We start from the raw sequence: 19,877 nt of genomic DNA, 5'->3' as shown, positions 1-19,877 counted from the left end.
AAACCCTGCTTGACCGGAAGCAATCAATTTGGCGTGACAAGTTGCCCGCAACACTACGTGGAACAGTTGCTCTCAGCAGCTCTTCTGCAGGTTATTACCTCGCATGTCCACACGTTTGACGTATGGGCGCCATGGACATGCTGAACTTCCACAAGAGGTTGTCGTTGCAATCCAACGCATCCTCGAGCTCGATCCAGAGAACCAGAACGATCCCCTTGATGTTCTGTCTAATGAGTTTAATCCACTAGATATGCTAAACCAGCTTTTTCCAGACGGTATGTCACATATCGAGGTGCAGATCGTGCCCACTGAACAAGGTACAGAGGCCTCACTGAGCCAGCTAGAAACAGTTCAAGCAAGGCTATCTCAAAATGAACGCGACTTGCAAGGCGAAATAGATGCACTCAAGGAAGAGCTAAGACATGATCAAGATCCCAACCGTATGCAGATGATTCAGGAAATGATTTCGGTATGCCTGCCGGTCCAACTGCTGGAGTCCTTATTGAAGTGTTATGACAGGACCTCCTTGGGCAAATGTCGCGCATTCGGGAGAAAGCGACGGAATCTGAGGCTGTTGTGCGCGACATCACGAAAGATATCCAGGCCCTTGACCTGGCGAAGAAGAACCTCATCCTCAGTATGACGACACTCAAACGCCTGCAGATGTTGGGTATGTTCCTTAGCATCGCTGTTGCAAACATTCCCGCTAATCCTTCAAAGTAAATGCTCTGACACAATTGGAAGACCAAGCGAAAGAGAAGAAATACGGAGACATTTCACAGACTCTTGCAGTTCGTTTCCATCTCTCATTTTGCAGCAACTTCTTGACTCGTCCGCAGGCTGTGAAGCAGATATCCGCCTCCTTTAAACCTTACACATCCGTCCATCGCATTAACCAAGTCTGGAGACGGGTACAACAAATTCAGGGTGAGATTCGCACTCAACTCGAAGCAGAATTCGACGCGTTGTAAGTCACTTTCTGAGTATGCAGAGTCCTTGAATTGTCAATCTGTTTAGTTACCTTCAGGACCCCGCTAAACCGTCAAAACCTGCTCAGATCATAGATGCTTGTGCTGTCGCTGATGTTTTAGGCCATGACGTTCGGAGACATTTGATTGACCGTTACGTTGCACTCGAGCTCAAGGAGTATCGGCGCATCTTCCGTGCCACAGACGAGGCAGGTCATCTAGACAATATTAGCCGGAGGTATGCATGGTTTAGACGTGTACTTGGAACGCATGAGTTGGAATTGGGCCGCATATTTCCTTCAGAGTGGAGGGTTGGATGGGCGCTTTTCACGAAATTCGTGGCTATCACAAGGTTCGTCACGCCATAGCATATGATGCTTCTGATTGATATCTTTATTTCCTCAGAGATGATCTTGTAGCATTGCTTTCTAAGGCAGGCTCCTCTTTGACAATCCAAGCACTGCTCGAAGCCCTACGGCAGACAATCGAATTCGAGTCATCCATGGCAAAGAAATGGTTAACGCCAGTATGTCAATCTCAAGTTTATCTATCACTCCCTTGTTAACGATAGACCTTTGAACAGCTCAATGAGATATTGGAAGCATGTTCACCTCCATCTTCAGCGACCGTTCAGTCGATGTCATCCGCCTTTGAACCACATCTTGGTGTCTTTGTTGATGCTCAAGACAAGTCTGTATTTGCTTTTCCTAATGTCTACATTCACCATATCTGCTGATCTACTAGAGCTCTTGCTGACATGCTTGCCACTCACCGAGCATCGAGTTCGAAGGCAAAACCACGAACATCCCTTGAGACCACCCCGCGCGATTCGATCTCTACAGATGCGGACGCAGCTACTCCACAGACGGTACTCTCTTCGTCAACAGAATTGTTTTACTTTTACGGCCAGAGTCTTGAGCAATGCGCCAAGCTATCGACAGGACAGACACTGTTTGATTTGTGTATGGTACACAAGAAATGGCTGCGCAGATATGCCGGTAAGATAACCTAGGTATTTATTACAGTCTTATCTCTGATGTACGATGTAGAGGACGTCCTTGCACCACGGTCAAAGCGGTTTGTGACGTGTAGCTAAAGACTACTGCATCAAGCATCTGACGCATCTACAGGCCGACAGCACAAACACGGAGGTCAATGGACTCGCGTTTTGATGTTACGGATTTGCAACAGGCTGCCCTGTTGATCAATACAGCGGACTACTGTCAAACTACGGCTCTGGAGGTCAGTCCACTACAGCTGTGTGAAGCTTTTATTGAGCATTGTCCGGATGTAGCTCGAGGAGAATATCAAAGAGAAGATCCAGGACGGCTTTAAAGAGAGAGTAACATTGCAAGCAGAACGTGACTTGTTCATGACGTATTCCTGTTATTCTCATTGTTCATCTCTGATCGCTAATGCGAAGCCAGTGCTATTTCCGTCTCTATCACGACGCTTCTGCGAGAATTGGAGGCTGCTTGCGAGGGTGCTTTCACCACGATGTCCCGTATGTCGTGGGAGAAGCTGAACCAGGTCACTGGACAGTCTTTATATGTGGATGATCTTACCCGAGCTGTCGAGAGCTTTTGTGACATTATAAAGCCGTTAATCGAACAGAAGAAGTACCTGAGGAATTTCTTCGACAAGGCATGCAGGTTGGTCTTGTCACTCTGTAGGGAGAAGTGCTGATAATTGGGTAATAGTCTTGTCTTGACGAAGTTCACCAACGCAGCGGTGAAGAGCCGACCTTTGGGAGAAATTGGTGGAGAACAAGTACGTTGGAAGTTGATTAATTTGCTCTTCTTTGACCTAACCCAAAATGTTCCAGTTACTGATTGACCTGGGCGTTGTCAAATCTTACCTAATGCGACTACCAGGAGAAGCACTAGTAACGCAAGGGTAAGAATGACTCCCGTATCTTGAAAAAGCATAGCTCATAGCTCATAATTTGTTGCATAGATATACCCGCAGCCTTACGAAGAGCACAACGAGGCTCGAGGCTCTGCTCAAGGTCATTGTGACACCAGTGGTAACTACCTTTTCCCCCGCCCATGTTCCGTCACTCACAAAATGTTAGGACCCTCCTGAAGGTTTTATTCTAAACTATACTCTCCTCGTTGGCGATGCTTCATTTTCAAATTTCCAAAAGGTCAGACCACCTTCATTATTTTGGCTGCATTTCGTTCACTGATGCCCTCTTCATTTGCTATTATTAGATCCTCGATCTGAAAGGTACACCGAAGACCGAGCAGAACAGCCTTCTTGATTCATTCCTCACCATTACGAGCACCAAGACAGATCTCGACAGTACATCATTTCTCTCTGCCCTCGATATGGATCCCCCCTTGACACTTAGTGCGATATTCGGCAGTCCAGGCTCTAGCAGAGTCACCCTTCCGCTGTCAATCACACCGGGCGCTGGATCGGATAGTATATTTGGATCACTTGGGTCTCCACCCTTGAGTGGACCACCTACAGGGTCCAGCACCGACGGAAGTACTTCCAGGGGCCTGGAATCGGGACAGAAGCGAGAGGTTTTTGACATAAGGCGATTTGTCACTTTCGGTTTGCGACGATCGGAGACCTTACCAACTTCCTGACTTCTATACATTTTGTACTGGGCCGGCGGAAATATACTCATCATGAAAAACAAAGAATTGTACTTGTGAAAAAATTGCAGTAGGGTACAAATGCGTGACGTGAACGATAACCCAAAATGAGCGACAATGAGCTTGGTCTGTGAGACCAGAGCATGATCAGTGCAAACTGGGGTATTTCCAAAAAACAGTGGGTAAATGAGAGAAGGATCGGATATATCGTCCAAGAAATTGTCATCATTATCTCTGAGAAGACGGCAACCTATCATTGATCGTTGCACTCCACGAGCCTTGTAAAGGTAGTCGCAAGTTTGGCGATCCAGATGTCGAAGGTCGAGGTCTAGGACCAATCAATGAGCCCATCCGATAAGGACCTCTGGGAGAAGATCCCAGAGGGGATGTTCCAGGTCGGAATACCCGTCCCGCACTGGAATGGCTTGCAGGACCTGCTGCAAGACGGGTCGCAGGAGAGTTTGGAGTAACGGGTGACATTCCAAGCACACGCTGCACAATGTACGGCGGTGGAGTGTTTGGCTGCGAGCTAGGGAGAGGCGGATGTGGAGGTAGGGTAGAGGCTGCGCTTTCTCTTCGCGAATCAATGTCGGTGTAATCGGAGTAACTATGTCGGAAATAGACGTCGGATACAGAGAAGGGTACGCTCTCTGTGGGAGAGGCGGGAGAATCTGCGTCTGATAGGAGACCTGAATGCCGGGGTTCTGAAGGGGCCTGCGCTTGTCGGGGCACGGAGGGTGATGGTGGACTAGGGGGTGAGAAAGACTGGGGTTCCTCAGGCTCGCTTTCGCGCTGGTAGTCGATATTAAAGGGGTGTGGCATATGCGATGAAGGCGGAATAGTGATAGGGAAGGGAAACGAGGATCCGTGAGTAGTGTGTGTAGCATGCGCAGACGGCGAAGAATGAGCATTAGATTTATCGGAAGGACTTTCGTTCTGAGATCCCTGAGACACAGTGGAAGGTGCATCGGGTACAGAATGCATTGCGTCACCAGGTTTATCGCGTTCAATGCGTACCATCCGTATGGACGTGCTACTATCACTCCATGGCGTACGGACTCCGCTGTGCCCCAATTCGGCTGCGGCTGAGCTTAGCGTGGTGGTCTTCGATTGCCGACGTAATGATGAATGCGACGAGGTGAAGTCGAGGAAGGAGTAAGTGCCTGAGGCAGGAGCGTCCTCGCTTGGAGGAGGCTCTGATCCCGATCCTGATTGGAGCATAACGACCGGGACAGACTCAGGGCTGGGGTTCTGAGACTTATCCTCGTGGATGCTCTGCTTCCCGTCATCTCTGTGGGCTCTTCGGTAGAGCCTGGCACAAACCCGAGACCAACTGCTACTTCCGCTCCCACTCGTCCGTCGTGAGTCCTGACGTCCCCTGAGCTGGCCGAGAATAGCTCCCACATCTACCCTGAACGGGCTGGTCTCTCTCACTTCCAGGAACCGTGAGCCAGGCCGAGACAGTACAGAGGACGCAGGGTCCCTGCTATCATTCTCCGTTACGGCACTCTCAATCCCCGCAATTGAGCGCACAGCGGAAACGAAGACGCCTGGCGCTTCCGACGTCCGCGGGCTAAGGGAAAGTGTCGCTGCAAGTGTTTCATCTTGCCGTGACGTGAGGGTCTTGGCGTCCGCATCGTCATCATCATACGCGTCCTCTACGCCCACCTCTTCCACATACAGTTCCGGAAGCGCCAATCTGTGGCTTCCTGCTCGTGTGTGTCCTTTTCCCATAGAGCCAAACGACGTGCGTGCGATAGGATTAGTCCAGCCCGGCGCTAGTTTCTCAGATTCCGGTGGAAAACCCAAGGCAGTGAATTCCATGGTGAGAGTGTTGGCCGATAAGCGTTTGTCGTCGCCTCGCTCCTCAGGCGGAATTGCAACGTGGGACACGGAACGCGAGCGTGTGTTGTCAACGTGGCTGCTGCTGCCACCCCCATTTTTCGTTTTGCGGACGAAGGGGAAGGTGCGTTGCAGGCCGAGTCCGAATCCGTACCCTTTGCTGGTACTCAAGCTTTCCACTTCGGTCTCTTCTTCGCATGGAGGGCTGATGTCAATGACACGTCCTGGGTCCATCATTTTCCTGGAGTAGGATTGGCTCAATTTCTGCCTCCTACGAGCACGCGGGCGAACAACGAATAGCCAGTATATGAGGATACACGCTATGAGGATCACCAGAACAGCACCGAGTACAATGGCGGCAATGGTCCCGGCATAAATCGAGCTGCTTGATGAGGACAGGATGGTGGAACTTCTGATGAGTCGGTCAGCATCTGAAATGTCAACAGTCTGCAAAAGAACACGACGCACGTAGTAGTGTCATTGCCGAAGGCGGTGACGTTCATCCCACCAACTCTCATAGCAAATGTTGTGTTCTGAGTGTTGGTGAGGACGACTGTATGAGAGGTATCTTGAGACAGTTCCGTAGCGAAATATAGCAACGCATTTGAATTATTATATGAGGATAGAGCGGAGAAGCTAGTGGTGATGTTATCAATTGTGACAGAATAATCTCCAGAAAACGAAGACACGAGGCCGTAGACAGTTAAGGCCGATCCTTCGGAGATCGAATCGGGAACACCATAAATTCAACATGACTGGCAAATAATAGAAGTGACACTTGCCTATGAATGTGGTCTGAGCATGGTCACCGGCGGTGTTGGACATATGCATAGAATTTCCCGTGCTGTCAGTGACATAACTCCACCTACCAACGAATGCGATGTCGTTATCGTCATCGATGGTCGTTGAGTTAGTCGTTGAGCTGAAAATAATATGATCAGCACGCTAAGAACGTAGATCAGCACTCTGGCTATGTTGGTAAAAGCTCACTTGATAATGCCAGAGGGGGCTGTATATGTGATGAGAGCCTTGTCGAAAACTATATACGAGTCTGGAGTAGTTTGGTTCGTGAAAGTCGTCAACAACACTGTATGGTTTGTGTTCGTTAAATCGTGCAAGGATGCAAGGATGGATTCCGGGTCAGATGTATTGGGAAAAATGTTAATTCCGTCCAAGGTTATTTGATATGATGCATTGGAAGCATTCCCCAGGAGATCAATACCAGTGCCTGGGTAAACAATGAGCGACCCAGTTTATCATATGGTTTTGATGTTGATTGGCGAGAGCTGTGCTTACCGTTCCATTTAATCATGAAGCTTGCTTCATTGAGATTGGTAAAATGTGTACTGTATCCTACACCAACCTGACCTGGAGAAGAAGCAGCACCCGAAACCGAGTAGAACTGCTCCCAGCCTGCAGAAGCATTAGGGCTGAGGCTTGTGTCTACGAATGGGTAGTAGACAATCTCCGGCGAGTCGTCCTCAACGTAGAACTGGGATATGTTACCTGCCATTCATATGACCGATGGATGACAGACTCCTACGATGAGGGGAGACGGAAAGGGAAATGAAGTGTGCGAAGAGAGCCGATTATAAGAAGAAAATGGCGCTGAGGAACACCAGGAATTGAGACGCTCGATGATCATTCGGCTGCAAATTCCGCCTCGAGGTTGTACTAGTAAGCCGTGCGAGTTCCTGTCATGATCTCTTTTTGAAAACCGGAACGGGCCTTCCTACTTAAAATAATGACTTGTAGCCATTGAAGCTTTCTGAACCCTCAATCATCATGTGGTGTGACACTGTGTGAGATCTATGGCCAGCAGAGGGTGACCTGGAGCAGTCACAAGCTAAATCACCATATCAACAACCACTGAGTCACTTGACCTCCGAGTCTTACGGTGGCCTGTGTCTTTTAAACACGTTATCCGTACACGTCGCGCGTTCGTGATTCTGATGGTGACAATCATTGATCTTGACAGTCTGCCACATCCTGGTTCCACATTATTCCTGCCGTCTTTGCTTGCCCATATACGTACTGCTGCTCCTGGCCTGCCAATCGAGCCCGTCATTATCCAAGTTTTACTTCTTTGTATTGTTTCAGGGAATAGAAATCTTATCCTGCGGACCCGCGAAGAGGACATCAGTCTTGTGTCCAGACTTACGACTATCGTGAGCATGCTGAAATTTATGAACTGCCTACATCTCAATAATAACTCGTACCTTAAGTCGCTCACATCTGTTTTCGGTTGCATCACCCACAGACTTAGATGTCATGCCGATGCTAAGTCTCACACACCCGCTAAATTTCTGCGATCTCTCTTTATCCCACCCCCAGCTGTCACCGCCACCGATGGTTCACTATCACCCCCGCACAGGCACCATCGTTCATCCACGACAGTGCACAGCAGGAAATCTTCTTTTCCGATGTCTATGTCCGACGTTGCGCGGTCCATTCAGCATACCTCGCAACTAACCTCTGATGATCTGACTGCCAGTGCTGATGGCGGACCGTTCACAGAAACCCGCTCAATGTCAACGCGCCTGAGCTTCCAAACTGAATCATCCGTACCTAATATTGGTTCTAGTGGCAATGCGGCAATGCATCGCCGTCGTACATCGCATGTCAACTCAGATGTGATTAAGATACCATCTGCAATTGTTGTCTCTGGATTAGAACATGCCAGTTTACCTGCGCAGCGTGCTGTCCTACGGACTCTTGCAGAGAAGAAGCTCGTCGTGTCGGATAACCACACAGACATCGAGCCAGAATTGCAGCTTGATCTGCCAGACGACTTTATCATGGTCTATGTATGTCGCTTAGATCCACATGAGAGACCGCCTATATACAATAGCCTGGTATGTACTTTCTATACGATGTCATGTGTCGTCTTATATGTTCCAGCTCGACTGGTTTGCTATGAGTACGCCTATCAATGTTCAGCTATCCACACGAGCCGCGATGCATAATTATCAACCTCACCGCACCTCAACACCATCCACAGCCCTATCCTCGCCCTCGATACCAGGGTATCCATTCCCCAACGTAATTGCGTCAGGCCCACCAACCCCTCCTCCACCAAACAGCTCTACGCCCATAATACCTGCCACATTCTTGGCAAGGCTAAAAAGCCTATGCGCCACCGAAGTTCGCATGCGCCCACCGCTCGAAATATACCTCGCAGATTTATTTACCGCTACGCGGCATTTTGGTGCGTTAGACGCCATGATGCTCACTGTGCGTGCACGCCAAGACGCGGAGGTCCTCGCGCGGGCCGCGCGGGTGCTTGGGGTTGATCAAACAGGGGCAGAGCTGATTAAGGAAGTATCGATCGGTGATCCAGAGCGCACTGACGAGGACAGTACCGAACGCGGGTATCCTCGTTCCAGCATGAACACCCAGAGCTTTGAAGCGCTGATCGATGGCTCCGCACTGCCATGCGATGTACCTGACGTGACTAGCATGCATACTCACCGCAGTACGCGGAGTGCGCCCATCGAAGATGAAGGACCGCTAGAATTGGATGTGTCCGAAGCGGATGTGGCGAGGATTTTTCCGAGGGTGGTGTCGCATCGTATCAGGGTAAGGGACTCCCCTGTGGATGAAATTCTGAGCAGCGCAGTCTGCGGGGCTGTAAGTCGACTGGGGGTCATATCAAATGGGATGAATTCGGACTGGGAAGAGGGACCTATTGATGTGCATGATCCAAATACCGTTTGGGAGCGGGAATCAGTGAAAGATATATTGGTGCAGGTGCTTGCAAAAGTATGATTATCATCCCCCTGTTGGTATGGTACTAATCTATCTGTCGTACCGATGAAATGTTTTCTATAACAGTACTTACTTACACCATGAGGCGATGACTTGGAGACAGAACCATATAAAGCCATCATTCATTAGTGGCGGTGGAAGCACAATGACGCTACGCCGTGTGACTAAGAAATGGCCTTCTTTCGCTTCGCTTAACAAATTCAACGAATTTGAATTGCCCGTGAGCTTTATGGACTCTTCGTTCAAGGATTTACAACCATTGCCACAAAAGGTAGCTTTGACCCCTGCTACATATCTAGCTAGTGAGTCAATGACTCGGGGAATGAGAAAATTATTATATTAGTGCCGAAAACAGAAACCTAAATAAAGAATAACAATTGTGTGAAACCCGATTACTGCAGCTCTGGGTCAGAAGCAGAGGAAGTTTGACTCTGAGTCCAAAACCGTACATGGCAGAGTCGATTCCCCACGATGACAACGCAGTGAGCTGGAGATCCTGGAACTGGTGCCAGCTCGGCGGTGCTGTGTGGACAAGCCCGATTTATCAGGCCCGTAAACAAACACGATGAGGTCTTGGAATATATTTTTGAAGGGTATGCTCGTGAAAATTGGATCAGGAGCACCATGTCACATACAATCAAACGGTTTTCATCTACCATACTCACTCTCGGTGATTTATGTAGGCTGATGACGCACTTGTTGACTTGGTCTCTTGACGTTGCTTGTGTTCCATCAAATGTTTTGTCAAATGGCTCCAACGCATACCGAGTACTGGGTCGAGTCATGGTATTCTGGTAGCAGAAGGTGTCTATAACGGGATGACAACGAAAGGGAACCTAAAAAACCAGTTGAAAAAGGGAAAACCTGTCCACGTACTGCGTTTCTAGGAAGGACCATTGGTGTGTTGAATAGATACACAGCAGACAAATAACACAAAACGAGTCTACCGTGTGGGATCTCTGAAACGTTTCAGCTTGTCACTTCAACATAAGGACTTCGACGATAGGAGGTACTTTGCCTTGAAAGTTCTGAGAGTTCAATTATTTGATTGGTGTCGGGTGAAGAGCGGAAGAGCGAGGATAGGCGGCCGAGGACTGCGTCTGGACGTGACACCGACGGCCTCAGGCGTTGCTGAGGTTGAGGTGCTTCATCAGTGTTCGGTGAAGAGCGAAGGCGTGAAGATAGCGGATCGAGAAACGCGTGCGAGCGTGATTCCGAAGACATTTGGGGTTGTTGAATTTCGGTTACCTGATCATTGTTAGATCAAAAACGGCGGAAGAGCAAGGAAAGACGAGCAAGGAGGGGGAGGGCATGTGAGCGTGACCCCAAAGGCACTTGAGGTTCGGTCACCTCATAATTCAGTCCGCAGAGGGAAGACGTCACTATGATTGACGCAAGCCATTGGGATCGTGTTTGTACAATACATGGATCGCCATTAATCAGCAACAAACTGACGGGGTATAATACATACACTTACCTAGTAGCTATCAGCTCTTCGGAAGAGGTGGTGACCCAAGTGGGGAATTTTGAACCACTATTAATGTCATAAATCGGCGGATGTCATTGACAGAACAATTTAACACAAACGCGCTTACAGACCCTTGGAAGCGCACTCTGAGATCCCTCTGCGCTGTCGATGCGAATGTAAGTATCGCGTTCCGGTGATTATAATTTTTCATTAAACCTCTCGGATTTGAACGTCGCGTCTCGTTCACTAGTACTTTGCTGAAAATCAACCGATGCCTCGAGCAATCGGGATTTACCGAAGACTTAATAGTATGGATTCATAAACCTACGCACCAATTGAGCCTGTCGCTTCGAATGCGTTGAATCTTAATGAATCTTACTATTGTGGAACAACATGTTCAGAGCAGGTTGTTTTGAGAAGAGTACACATGTGAATGGAACGCTGTTAGGGTAGCAAAAGATAATCCCTGTACTGTGCACTACTTAATAGTTTAAAGTTAATCACAGTCCAGAGGTTAATTACCTCCGAGTTGTCCAAAATCTAAACCAATAACGACCTTGTCCCAAGTACCCCAGAAACGAGCTACTGACCACTCTGCCAACTTGCGGAACAGCTACTTCAACTGTAACTCTTCGACAAATTCCGATAGAAGAACATACAGCGCCATGACAAACGGTCCTCCGCCCTCCCAAGCAGGTCCCTCACAACCATCTGAAACGTCAGCACAACAACCGGCTCATATAGTCCCTATTCTAGCATCTAGTACGACTTCACAACAGACTATAACAGCAGGTCCTTCCTCGCAGCTTCAGCCTGTACAATATGGGCCTGCGACTCAAGGACAGAATCCTCAAGGCTACTACGCGATGAGCTACACACCCGGTGGATGGCAAAACGCGTGGCAGGTCCCCTCTTACCCGTACATCGCGTCCGGTAGTGTACCAGGCCAGCAGACACACTACACTCAGGTTCCCTATGCTCAATATCAACCTCCTACTGTGACCTACCAGCCGCGTCAGAGGAACAAGGTTGCACAAAAACCGCGTTCACCAACCCCAGAGCCTGAATTGCATCGTCATTGGGACGAGGTGATACGGTCGTTCTTGAAGAAGGTTGGGATGAATCAGGCTTTGAAGGGGTTTGATGATGATATGGTAGTTATGAATGCGGATTGGGAAAGGCAGAAGGTTCCCGGTGCTATTGGAGATTTAATGAAGGATCTTATGGTGTGCGCTTCGCCTCTTTGCTACGCTACTTACCGAACTAGTTTCCTTCTCAGAACTTGGGGAAAACAAAAGGCAACGAAACGCTCCCAGAACGACCACTGGAGGAGCGAAAGCTCGATTATGTTCATCTCTCTGGCGGTGCCGAGCCTCAGTCTCAGACGTCGGTGATTTTTCTGTCTATTTGACCTTCGTCACAGCTTCTAATCCGTTCCAGATAACAAGATCGATATCCCAATTCCTCGCGCAAAATCGCGCGAGGAATGACGCCTCTAATCGCACAGAGTTTCTCGAATCTCTCGCCCAAAAACGACGGCGACTAAATCTTGATCCAGACAGTACCGAGCCCATACCATCCTGCGCACGAACGGATGCAAAGCACCTTGACCGCGACGTGCAGATGAAATATGATATTGCAAAGAATGAAGACGGACCTCTCCGACGAACCATGAAAGGTGTCGCCGGCGATAAGGGCTGGCAGAAAGAGCTTCTCGCGCTACACGATGACGCAGAAGGCGAGCAGCAGCCTGCGACGGACCAACGGGTGAAGAATATCGAAGAACATCTTGCCGTCCGCTATGGTAGGTATATGGTATATTGTATAGACAACATATTCTAAAAAGAGACGTAGTCCCTGCTCCACCACGAACGCTCATGTCCCGTCTCCGACTGCTTGAGGACCATCTCATGCAGCTCGAGAAGGACTACCCGCCGTGGGCTGCTTTACATTTCAACCAGCCAAATCGCGGTGTATGTTATTCTTTTATTAGATATGTCAGACGTTCACTCACGCGGAACCCAGTGGCCTCCACCTCCACGCCAGACACCGATTATAGTTCCTTCGCACATTACAACAACAACAAAAGAGTCCAAGACTGATGCTTCGCAACAGGAACCATCATCTTCCAGCCCTACCGAGGAAACGTCACGCACAAAAGTGAAGAACAAAAATAAATCTAGTTTGCACCGAGCGGTGATGGAAAAATTGGAAATACAAAAGGCGATGAGTGATCTTGCAGGAGTCCGCAAGTCCAATTGACAAACTACATATTTGTCAAAGGATTAATGGGGGTAACATTCACCTTGATGGAAACGTGTTCTGTCCGATCCGCAGTCAGTGTCGCCCCTGGTCGCCCTCGTACATCAGAGTACAACCGATGTCGTGTTCTCTCATTCCGCAGCCAGTATCCCCTTTCTCCCTCGTGGGTCCGCAGCCAAACATTAGATTTAACGTTTCGTTAAACTAAAAGTGGGCGATGCCGACAAACACCTTGGCAGTGCATAGGAACCGAAATTAACACTTGCGTGACATAATGTTTAGATAACTTGGCATAATGATCTAATGACTCTATCCATAACCGTTTGCGCTAGGATGTATTGTCGGGTGAGCTTCATCAGCCTTATGGTAGGTCCTTGAGTTACTCTGCAATCAATAAGTAGGATGATACGCCGCGCGCGCAACACTTAATTCAAGCACCAATAGGAGTTACGATCGAGACACATGGCAGCCAGTGAGTATTTGGCTGTACTAAGCCATGTCATTGACATGGCTACACCCAAATAGTACCCAATAATCTCAGCAAGTTGGGTGTAAGTTGTAAACATAGCACTGAATCGCCTTCTTAAGAATTTCATTGGCGAGAGTATGCTCTCTGGAACTGCGTTCAACTTCTCTGTGAACCTCCATATACTGAAATAGCACCATCCTTATCTCCATTTTTCTAGATGTTAAGGCGAAGACTTGGTTTACTCATCGGGGATATTTGCCAACATGAATCATTACGAGTATCCTGCAAGGGGAAAAACTCATGACACGGTAAAGATCCGTCAAGAATGACGAGAAGTAGCTTGAAATGACTTGAATGCACATGTGCTTCAAACGTGTTCACTGATAACCGTCGAAATCTCTCGTCTACACGAGTCGGGAGGGAGGAACTGAGCAGTTTGACAACAAGAACCCTGACCAATAACAGACGTTCATGGTCTCGGCCAGCCATGCCAACACTTCGTCGGCATAAACCGGGAGAAATCGTGGATATGTGACAGTCTGCAGAAGCTGCCAGTGGGGCCTAGATCGATGAAACATCGGTACCGATAGTGTTACGCACGGCGCTGCAAGGATTATGCTGGGGCGAGGCCTTGTGTGCCACGTAATGATGAGTCACTAGCTCAAACACACATAAGTAGCCTCGTGGTGGATGCCATTACTCATGTCTGTGAAGTGCTACCAGCGCGATCTCTTGACAGACGCGCAAGAAACATCAAAAGGACGGACTCTGATATGACCGCTGGCAAGTCAACTTGCCTCCTAGCTCAAGGCTCCTTCATTTGAAGTTTCGAGAGCAGTCTGGTCCACACGGCCATCAGACGAACAAGGATGTGTAAATCCAGTCTTCGTTATGTGGAACACAGGAAGATACATAAAGATTCTATGGAATACATAAGTCATATATGAAGGAATCATGATGAGGCTATAACACTTATTTTAGTAGTGATGAAATGAAAGATTATAGATGAATCCCAGCAGTGGGATCAATGCAGATATGAAACGTACGAAGCACTGGAAACTGATCGAGGAGTCGTGTCTATAACAATTCTCGAGATCGTCTGATGCGAGGGACAGCTTTTTCGGGCTTCAGGGTGCAGAAGAGAAAGTGACGGCGAGGACCAGTAGTAGCTGCGGCTGCTACTGCAGCAACGCGCACACCAAGAGGCGCAACATTAGCATCGCTGCGGATGCCCAGAGAGAACATCCTGTCAAAAACTGAAAAGCAATCAACTAATGCGATTTATATAAGAAAGAGCGTAACTCACGAGTTGCAGTGAAAGCTTTGGCCGTTGTCTGACACGTAAGGTGTGTAAGGGCGAGCGGTGGACTGACACCCTCCAGGTTTCTTAAATAGCGATATACCATAGAGGGTTGACAAGGACCTGATGATGCATTGAACACGCGATACACATACGCGCGATGTCAACCCACCAAAACGGAAAACAGCATTGTATGCTTGTCTCCATTTTTCCTCGAGAAGACGAGCACAGATCGCGGAATCAGGGCAAGTGGCGCACTAAGAATCGTCAACAAGATAATAACATGTCCGACGGGGACTTACACATTGATATTCCTTTGCAAGTGGGGTTAACCCCAGTTTAAGTACTCGCTCAAGGAACCAGTTTCTCCTGTGAACAGCACCATAAGATCAGGTGTGCATGATCACATCATCCAGAAGGCCCACCGTTTCTCTAGCTTCAGCAGAGTCTCTTGGCTAAGGGTGCTAAGTTCTTCTTCGGACCACCCGCCTGGATTGTCAAGTACGAAGCGGCTTGACTCGCGGTAGAGCTCTTCTTCCTCAAAAAGTTCTGCGATCCGCATGGCCTTTATAGGTTTTCCGGCGGCGTGGGTCAGGAGGAAAGTGAGGCATTCCTGCTGGAGTGTCGGAACACAAAGCTTGTGGGAAATGTTCATAAGACCTTCTACATTCTTCCAGGTTATGGTGCACTGGAGGCTGAGAAAAGATTAGTGTGAAGGGTAACCATAAAGACACTACTCACTGAGGGTAGACAAACTTCAGGAAATCGTGAAATGTGTTAGCCTATGCGAGATAAGTAACCTCCACGTGTAATTCAACTCTCTAAACTCACTTTCTCCTCTTTGAGAACTATGACAGCGTCATGACAATTAGTGCGCCGGCGCCGCCTGACGGTTGCATGTGCTGTCTGAGACCCACGTCTAATCGACGGTCTATCGTCCATTCGCTGCTTCCCTTTCGTGTCACGACTTGATAAGGTCTCTCGACTGTTGGCTGCACCCTGCAGCTTGGCAAGACTAGTTGTCACGAGCACTGGCCTTTGTGTCAACTTCGCCATCCTCACTACTACTCATGCCACTGTCAGTATCGCTCCTCGGGGGGTTTTCAATCTCTACAGGAGACTCGGTATCAGATGAATCTTCGCGCGTGAATGTCATTTCTGTGGGCGTCTCGACGATGCCTTTCTCCCCTGGAATGGAGGGAGGCTGCGAGATAGTGATAACTGAGGACATCGACTGTGGTCTTCCCGTCTCGGCCCAGCTGCCACTCAGCGCAGCCTCAAAGAAGGGTGACGCAAAGATAAGGACTTCTTTATGCGCCCTAAATTCGTGGGTGAATATTTGGGCGTAAGCCACAGTAGTTCGTGCCACTCACCAGAAAGTGGTGCTTTCGACCACAATCTTGACGGTTCCGGGGAATCTTCCCTTGCGAGTAAACGTTTCGTCAATCTCTATACCTTCTTCAGAGTCATACAAACTCAGTTCAGTGACCAGATCGTCAGTCTCGCATTCCTCGAGCAACCAAGGAGGTGAGCCCGAGGAACGGAATATACCTGAAGCTGCTGCATGAGTTTCTGTAGGTGAACTGAGGGAAGCCGATGGATTGATATTGTTTGGCCCTCGTGAGTTTCGCGCAATTAAGATGTGTGAAGGGTTCGTGGTCATCGTAGTCAGTGCAGAACTACACAGCAAGCACACTGACGAGGTCTGGTCGGCTAACACATTCATGCTCCGGCTGTGTCCACTATGTAGGTGTCCACTCTTTTCCTTTTTCGAATCATCACGAATTCTGAATTTACGTCACCTTCAAATTATGAATTCGAACCAGCCTGAGGCCTGAGTAATAACGTGAGCCTCTAGATCTTTCGTTATGCTAGTTCACAGACTATTTCCTGGGTAGTGCTTCTACCAATCGTATCGTTGGTTTGATACATTGTTCAGTTCAGAATTCAGAATTTTCGTGTACAGCCTAGGCTTCAGGCGGCCAGTCCGTTCGGGCAAACTTTACGACCTAAATCAACGCATACGATCCTCACGTTCCCTTTGTCCTGGCAAGAATATTCAACTGTCGGTTGACTGTCTGACCAAACGAAACTCCAATCTGGCCATGCCAAACTCAATGACGATCACCCTGGATGATTCGGAGCCTGCTGACAGAGAGTGGTCATTGTACTTGGTTTTTATAGAAGATACATTCTTCATGACCCAAACAACACGTCGGGCTTACCCTCCGGTACCGCCCGTCTGCGAGTTCAATTCGTTTTCAGATATCGTTATACTGAGGAAAGCATGTCCGGCTCAGAATACTTCGTATCCAGGGGGGACGTCAGTGTTGTAGTTGCGTCAGCGGCTGCCGGCTCAAAGTCCCATGTTGCGCCCTTCGCACAACGCACAATGCAGATTCTTGCTACCAAGTTGCAATCAAATCAGATTCGTAGCGGCTACGGAGTTATTGGTCCTACAAATCAAGTCGCAGATTTCCCGGTTTGCGGTCAAGGCATCTATCAAGATTCAAGATATACCGATGGTCATTACATCTATGCTGCGTAGTCAAGGGAGCAGTTACTTCGGCCGTTAGTCTCCAAGTCTCAATCGTTATTTGTTTACACTAATCCTGGCGTCCGCAGTCGCGTTGGCTGTCACAGTTGCTCATGATTGCGGTCAGTTTATATTTCCTCATAGCGTCAGTACGCCCGGAATGAATATAATTGCCATCATTTGTGTTCAGGACGGGGACTCTTGCTCAGGAGAAAAAAAAACTTCTCGTGTCTGTATACTTCACCAGAAGGTCGAATATCCTCCGCATGCCCTTGACGTCCCAGATGATGATGGTTTCATTGCCTCTACCACTCGCAATTGCCCTGTCATCTGGTGATACGGCAACTGACCACACCCAGTCGCTGTGTCCATCGAAAACCGTTATAGTAAATACTGTTTTGTCTGCGTCCCGCATCTGGAATGTGGTTTCCGGATTCCTTCAAGTTGTCGCGTTGGCCTGGACAGGGAGATTGATGGTCAGTGGTATTTGCAGCAAGGAATATACTTTATGGTTACGTCGTCGATCTTATGTGTGGTGAGCAGAGCGGGAAATCTACCTACAACCAAGCTCACGTAGGTGCTTATCCAGTCCTGTCGGAGACGAATATGATACCTTGATTCTGACACGTCCATTAAGGGATCCGGAGTCTCCGTGGGCAGCCGTGGACTCACCTACAGCAACTCCTCCCCCAAATATGGTAGAGTTTCCTTGATATGCTCGTCGTACCTTTGTAATCAGATCGAAAGGCTGAAAACGAGAGCTAAATATCCCGTGTTCTAGTTATGAAGTGCGTCATGTTCTAAATCTGAATATCAGTCCTCCCTCCTCGCAATACATGCTCCAAGTGAGAGAATATGCCCCAATTACTGCGTACGAAGTCGGTTGAGTCACTCGAGCAAGAGGGTGGGAACCGCTGAACATCGTACCTTGTCGCGTATGTTCAACAACTCTTTTGCTACGACCAGGAGAGTTGGGCAATGACACTCATCTGAATGCGCGTCAGGGAGTGACCGTTGAAGCAAAACTTCCCCGCATTCGTTCGTTTGTCCTGTATGATTTCGTGCTATTTTTTCGCAATTTCTGACGATGCTGAGATATCATCATTCGGGATCGAGAATCTGCTAATCTTCTATCACATCTATCCTAAGAACCCTGGCCAGGATTTGACTCGTATATCATGCGATAGCCTCGCAGCTGACCCTTTCGCATTTGCCGTGGGCGGGCACGATGGCAGTATTCGTATACGGTCAACATTCTTATGTCTCACTCCTATGACTCCATCCCATGATCCACAAAATATGACACCCTCCGAATCGCAATACAGCTACTCGCCTAGAAGGATGCCATACAAACTCGGCGGTTGCGATCTCCGAGTATGACGTGAGCGGCTTTCCTGGAGCTGAAGGCAAGGGTGCGTAACCTGCGTAACCCCTGTCGGGTTTAACCGAGTGGCACTAGCGTTGCCCCCTACGTACACTTGGACCCCTCTCATCAAGGCCCCTCTGAGTGAGTGTCGGGCTCAAGTTAGTTACCCACACGGAACACCGTCTGCTCGTGCACTACACCGTGATCTGTTTTCGCTACTTGTGAAACTTTGCTCTGGTTATACTTCCCTACAATGTCAGCAACCGCAGGCAACAATGCCAGCCTAACGTCCCAAACACATTCATCCGGATCACTTGCCGGACCAGGAGCATCGGGGACCTCGTCCCAAACCAATTTCAAGGGACCAGACACATCTCAACAAATTAAGGCGAAGAGATGCCTCGCCTTTGTCGACGACTACAGAAATGATCGTCTCACCAAGATAGAAGCACTCGTCGATATCATCAGTACTGTTTCAGGAGTGGTTGCAAACACGCCTGGACGAAGAGTTGCTACTGTGGCAGAGCCATACGCCACCATGCTCGACCGCTGGGACTCGGAGAAAGCTCGAGTTAGCGGGAGGTCAGCAGATAGATCCCCTCTTCTAGAGGATAATAGGAGTCGAGAAGGACGCACTGAGCGAGGAGAACCTGCTCAGAAGCGCACCAAGCTTGACTTTTCATTCATCGGTAAATCCGAGCAGCTCAAACCGCTCTCGGCCAACCTTCAGCGAACCAACGAGCTTCTTGCCAACTGGTCAAAGGACCAAAAGGAGGTTCTACGCCGACTTATGTACCACAGTTGTTCTCCAGAATTCCATGAGTCTGGGTGGGAAGAAATTATCGCAGGCAGGTGCATTGACCTCGATATCGTCCATACCATCATCGTCACTTCTCGAGCGGTTGAGAAGCACACAGTAACCATTGGGGAGGTTGAAATATGTTTTGGCACGGAGGCCACTATGAAGATTACGACCGAGTCAGAGTGGAACGCAGCATGGAACCGAGCGGCTCGCGCTCTCAGGTTCGCTTTCCCTCACCGAAGGGCTGAGCTCGATGCATACTTTGAGTATATCTCCGGTATGTTCGCGCAGTCTGCCAAAGCCGCCCATGGAAAAATCATTCTGTTTGATAAGGCAGTCAGGAACAGAGTCGGATCATCACGCAGATACGAACTCTGCGACTTCGACGCCTTCCAAGACATACATCGTATGTTTTTCCACCCTGTGTAGTTCTGTTTGCAATAAATGTGACCGAAGTCCACGAGGCGTAGTAAGGTTTGAATAATTTCAA

The 19,877-nt window shown here is 48.8% G+C and overlaps 6 protein-coding genes across 6 annotated transcripts; 4 read left to right on the top strand and 2 right to left on the bottom strand.

Annotated features, from left to right (window-relative positions):
* Nucleotides 1-10: 10 nt before the first annotated feature.
* On the top strand, nucleotides 11-3,604 carry DFJ58DRAFT_765277 (Vps53-like protein). Its single transcript, XM_041388751.1, has 18 exons — nucleotides 11-275; nucleotides 324-469; nucleotides 520-670; nucleotides 721-791; nucleotides 840-967; nucleotides 1,018-1,320; nucleotides 1,374-1,494; nucleotides 1,552-1,658; nucleotides 1,713-1,966; nucleotides 2,018-2,045; nucleotides 2,099-2,210; nucleotides 2,263-2,345; nucleotides 2,396-2,620; nucleotides 2,669-2,738; nucleotides 2,794-2,864; nucleotides 2,925-2,994; nucleotides 3,043-3,114; nucleotides 3,182-3,604. The coding sequence occupies exons 1-18, from the start codon at nucleotides 104-106 to the stop codon at nucleotides 3,563-3,565; spliced, it is 2,568 nt and encodes an 855-aa protein (XP_041248838.1). The 5' UTR covers nucleotides 11-103; the 3' UTR covers nucleotides 3,566-3,604.
* Nucleotides 3,605-7,223, bottom strand: DFJ58DRAFT_765270 (uncharacterized protein). The gene is made up of 5 exons (XM_041388750.1): nucleotides 6,713-7,223; nucleotides 6,407-6,644; nucleotides 6,199-6,338; nucleotides 5,885-6,131; nucleotides 3,605-5,828 (listed from the first exon to the last, which is right to left on the bottom strand). Exons 1-5 carry the CDS (start codon nucleotides 6,927-6,929, stop codon nucleotides 3,803-3,805), a joined length of 2,868 nt encoding a protein of 955 aa, XP_041248837.1. The 5' UTR covers nucleotides 6,930-7,223; the 3' UTR covers nucleotides 3,605-3,802.
* Nucleotides 7,209-9,273, top strand: DFJ58DRAFT_765268 (uncharacterized protein). The gene is made up of 3 exons (XM_041388749.1): nucleotides 7,209-7,584; nucleotides 7,642-8,271; nucleotides 8,318-9,273. Exons 1-3 carry the CDS (start codon nucleotides 7,369-7,371, stop codon nucleotides 9,182-9,184), a joined length of 1,713 nt encoding a protein of 570 aa, XP_041248836.1. The 5' UTR covers nucleotides 7,209-7,368; the 3' UTR covers nucleotides 9,185-9,273.
* A 1,901-nt stretch (nucleotides 9,274-11,174) lies between these two features.
* On the top strand, nucleotides 11,175-13,185 carry DFJ58DRAFT_765256 (uncharacterized protein). The gene is made up of 6 exons (XM_041388748.1): nucleotides 11,175-11,348; nucleotides 11,409-11,878; nucleotides 11,932-12,042; nucleotides 12,093-12,456; nucleotides 12,507-12,625; nucleotides 12,678-13,185. Exons 1-6 carry the CDS (start codon nucleotides 11,318-11,320, stop codon nucleotides 12,912-12,914), a joined length of 1,332 nt encoding a protein of 443 aa, XP_041248835.1. The 5' UTR covers nucleotides 11,175-11,317; the 3' UTR covers nucleotides 12,915-13,185.
* A 1,275-nt stretch (nucleotides 13,186-14,460) lies between these two features.
* Nucleotides 14,461-16,346, bottom strand: DFJ58DRAFT_837611 (uncharacterized protein; the record flags this gene model as incomplete). Its single annotated transcript, XM_041392383.1, has 9 exons — nucleotides 14,461-14,639; nucleotides 14,690-14,806; nucleotides 14,856-14,940; nucleotides 14,986-15,052; nucleotides 15,109-15,378; nucleotides 15,425-15,465; nucleotides 15,515-15,714; nucleotides 15,746-16,002; nucleotides 16,057-16,346. The coding sequence occupies 9 exons, from the start codon at nucleotides 16,344-16,346 to the stop codon at nucleotides 14,461-14,463; spliced, it is 1,506 nt and encodes a 501-aa protein (XP_041248834.1).
* Nucleotides 16,347-18,447: 2,101 nt separating this feature from the next.
* Nucleotides 18,448-19,816, top strand: DFJ58DRAFT_837610 (uncharacterized protein; the record flags this gene model as incomplete). Its single annotated transcript, XM_041392382.1, has 4 exons — nucleotides 18,448-18,466; nucleotides 18,545-18,631; nucleotides 18,679-18,726; nucleotides 18,846-19,816. 4 exons carry the CDS (start codon nucleotides 18,448-18,450, stop codon nucleotides 19,814-19,816), a joined length of 1,125 nt encoding a protein of 374 aa, XP_041248833.1.
* Nucleotides 19,817-19,877: the final 61 nt, after the last annotated feature.

Source organism: Suillus subalutaceus (genome assembly GCF_016647625.1).
Source record: "Suillus subalutaceus strain FC151 chromosome Unknown DFJ58scaffold_11, whole genome shotgun sequence".
NCBI classification, from domain to species: Eukaryota; Fungi; Basidiomycota; class Agaricomycetes; order Boletales; family Suillaceae; genus Suillus; species Suillus subalutaceus.
Note: the sequence above shows the minus strand (reverse complement) of the source record. Positions and strands in the feature narration are given on the sequence as shown.

Coding starts and splice junctions, on each gene's coding strand:
- DFJ58DRAFT_765268 (XM_041388749.1), top strand. CDS start 7,369: ATGGTGACAATCATTGATCTTGACAGTCTGCCACATCCTGGTTCCACA. Junction 7,585..7,641: donor TGTCCAGACTTACGACTATC/GTGAGCATGCTG, acceptor TCGTACCTTAAG/TCGCTCACATCTGTTTTCGG. Junction 8,272..8,317: donor CGCCTATATACAATAGCCTG/GTATGTACTTTC, acceptor TATATGTTCCAG/CTCGACTGGTTTGCTATGAG.
- DFJ58DRAFT_765270 (XM_041388750.1), bottom strand. CDS start 6,929: ATGGCAGGTAACATATCCCAGTTCTACGTTGAGGACGACTCGCCGGAG. Junction 6,645..6,712: donor CTTCATGATTAAATGGAACG/GTAAGCACAGCT, acceptor TTGTTTACCCAG/GCACTGGTATTGATCTCCTG. Junction 5,829..5,884: donor TTCGGCAATGACACTACTAC/GTGCGTCGTGTT, acceptor CCGACTCATCAG/AAGTTCCACCATCCTGTCCT.
- DFJ58DRAFT_765277 (XM_041388751.1), top strand. CDS start 104: ATGTCCACACGTTTGACGTATGGGCGCCATGGACATGCTGAACTTCCA. Junction 671..720: donor CAAACGCCTGCAGATGTTGG/GTATGTTCCTTA, acceptor AATCCTTCAAAG/TAAATGCTCTGACACAATTG. Junction 2,046..2,098: donor CTTGCACCACGGTCAAAGCG/GTTTGTGACGTG, acceptor ACGCATCTACAG/GCCGACAGCACAAACACGGA.
- DFJ58DRAFT_765256 (XM_041388748.1), top strand. CDS start 11,318: ATGACAAACGGTCCTCCGCCCTCCCAAGCAG. Junction 12,457..12,506: donor ACATCTTGCCGTCCGCTATG/GTAGGTATATGG, acceptor AAAGAGACGTAG/TCCCTGCTCCACCACGAACG. Junction 12,626..12,677: donor TCAACCAGCCAAATCGCGGT/GTATGTTATTCT, acceptor CGCGGAACCCAG/TGGCCTCCACCTCCACGCCA.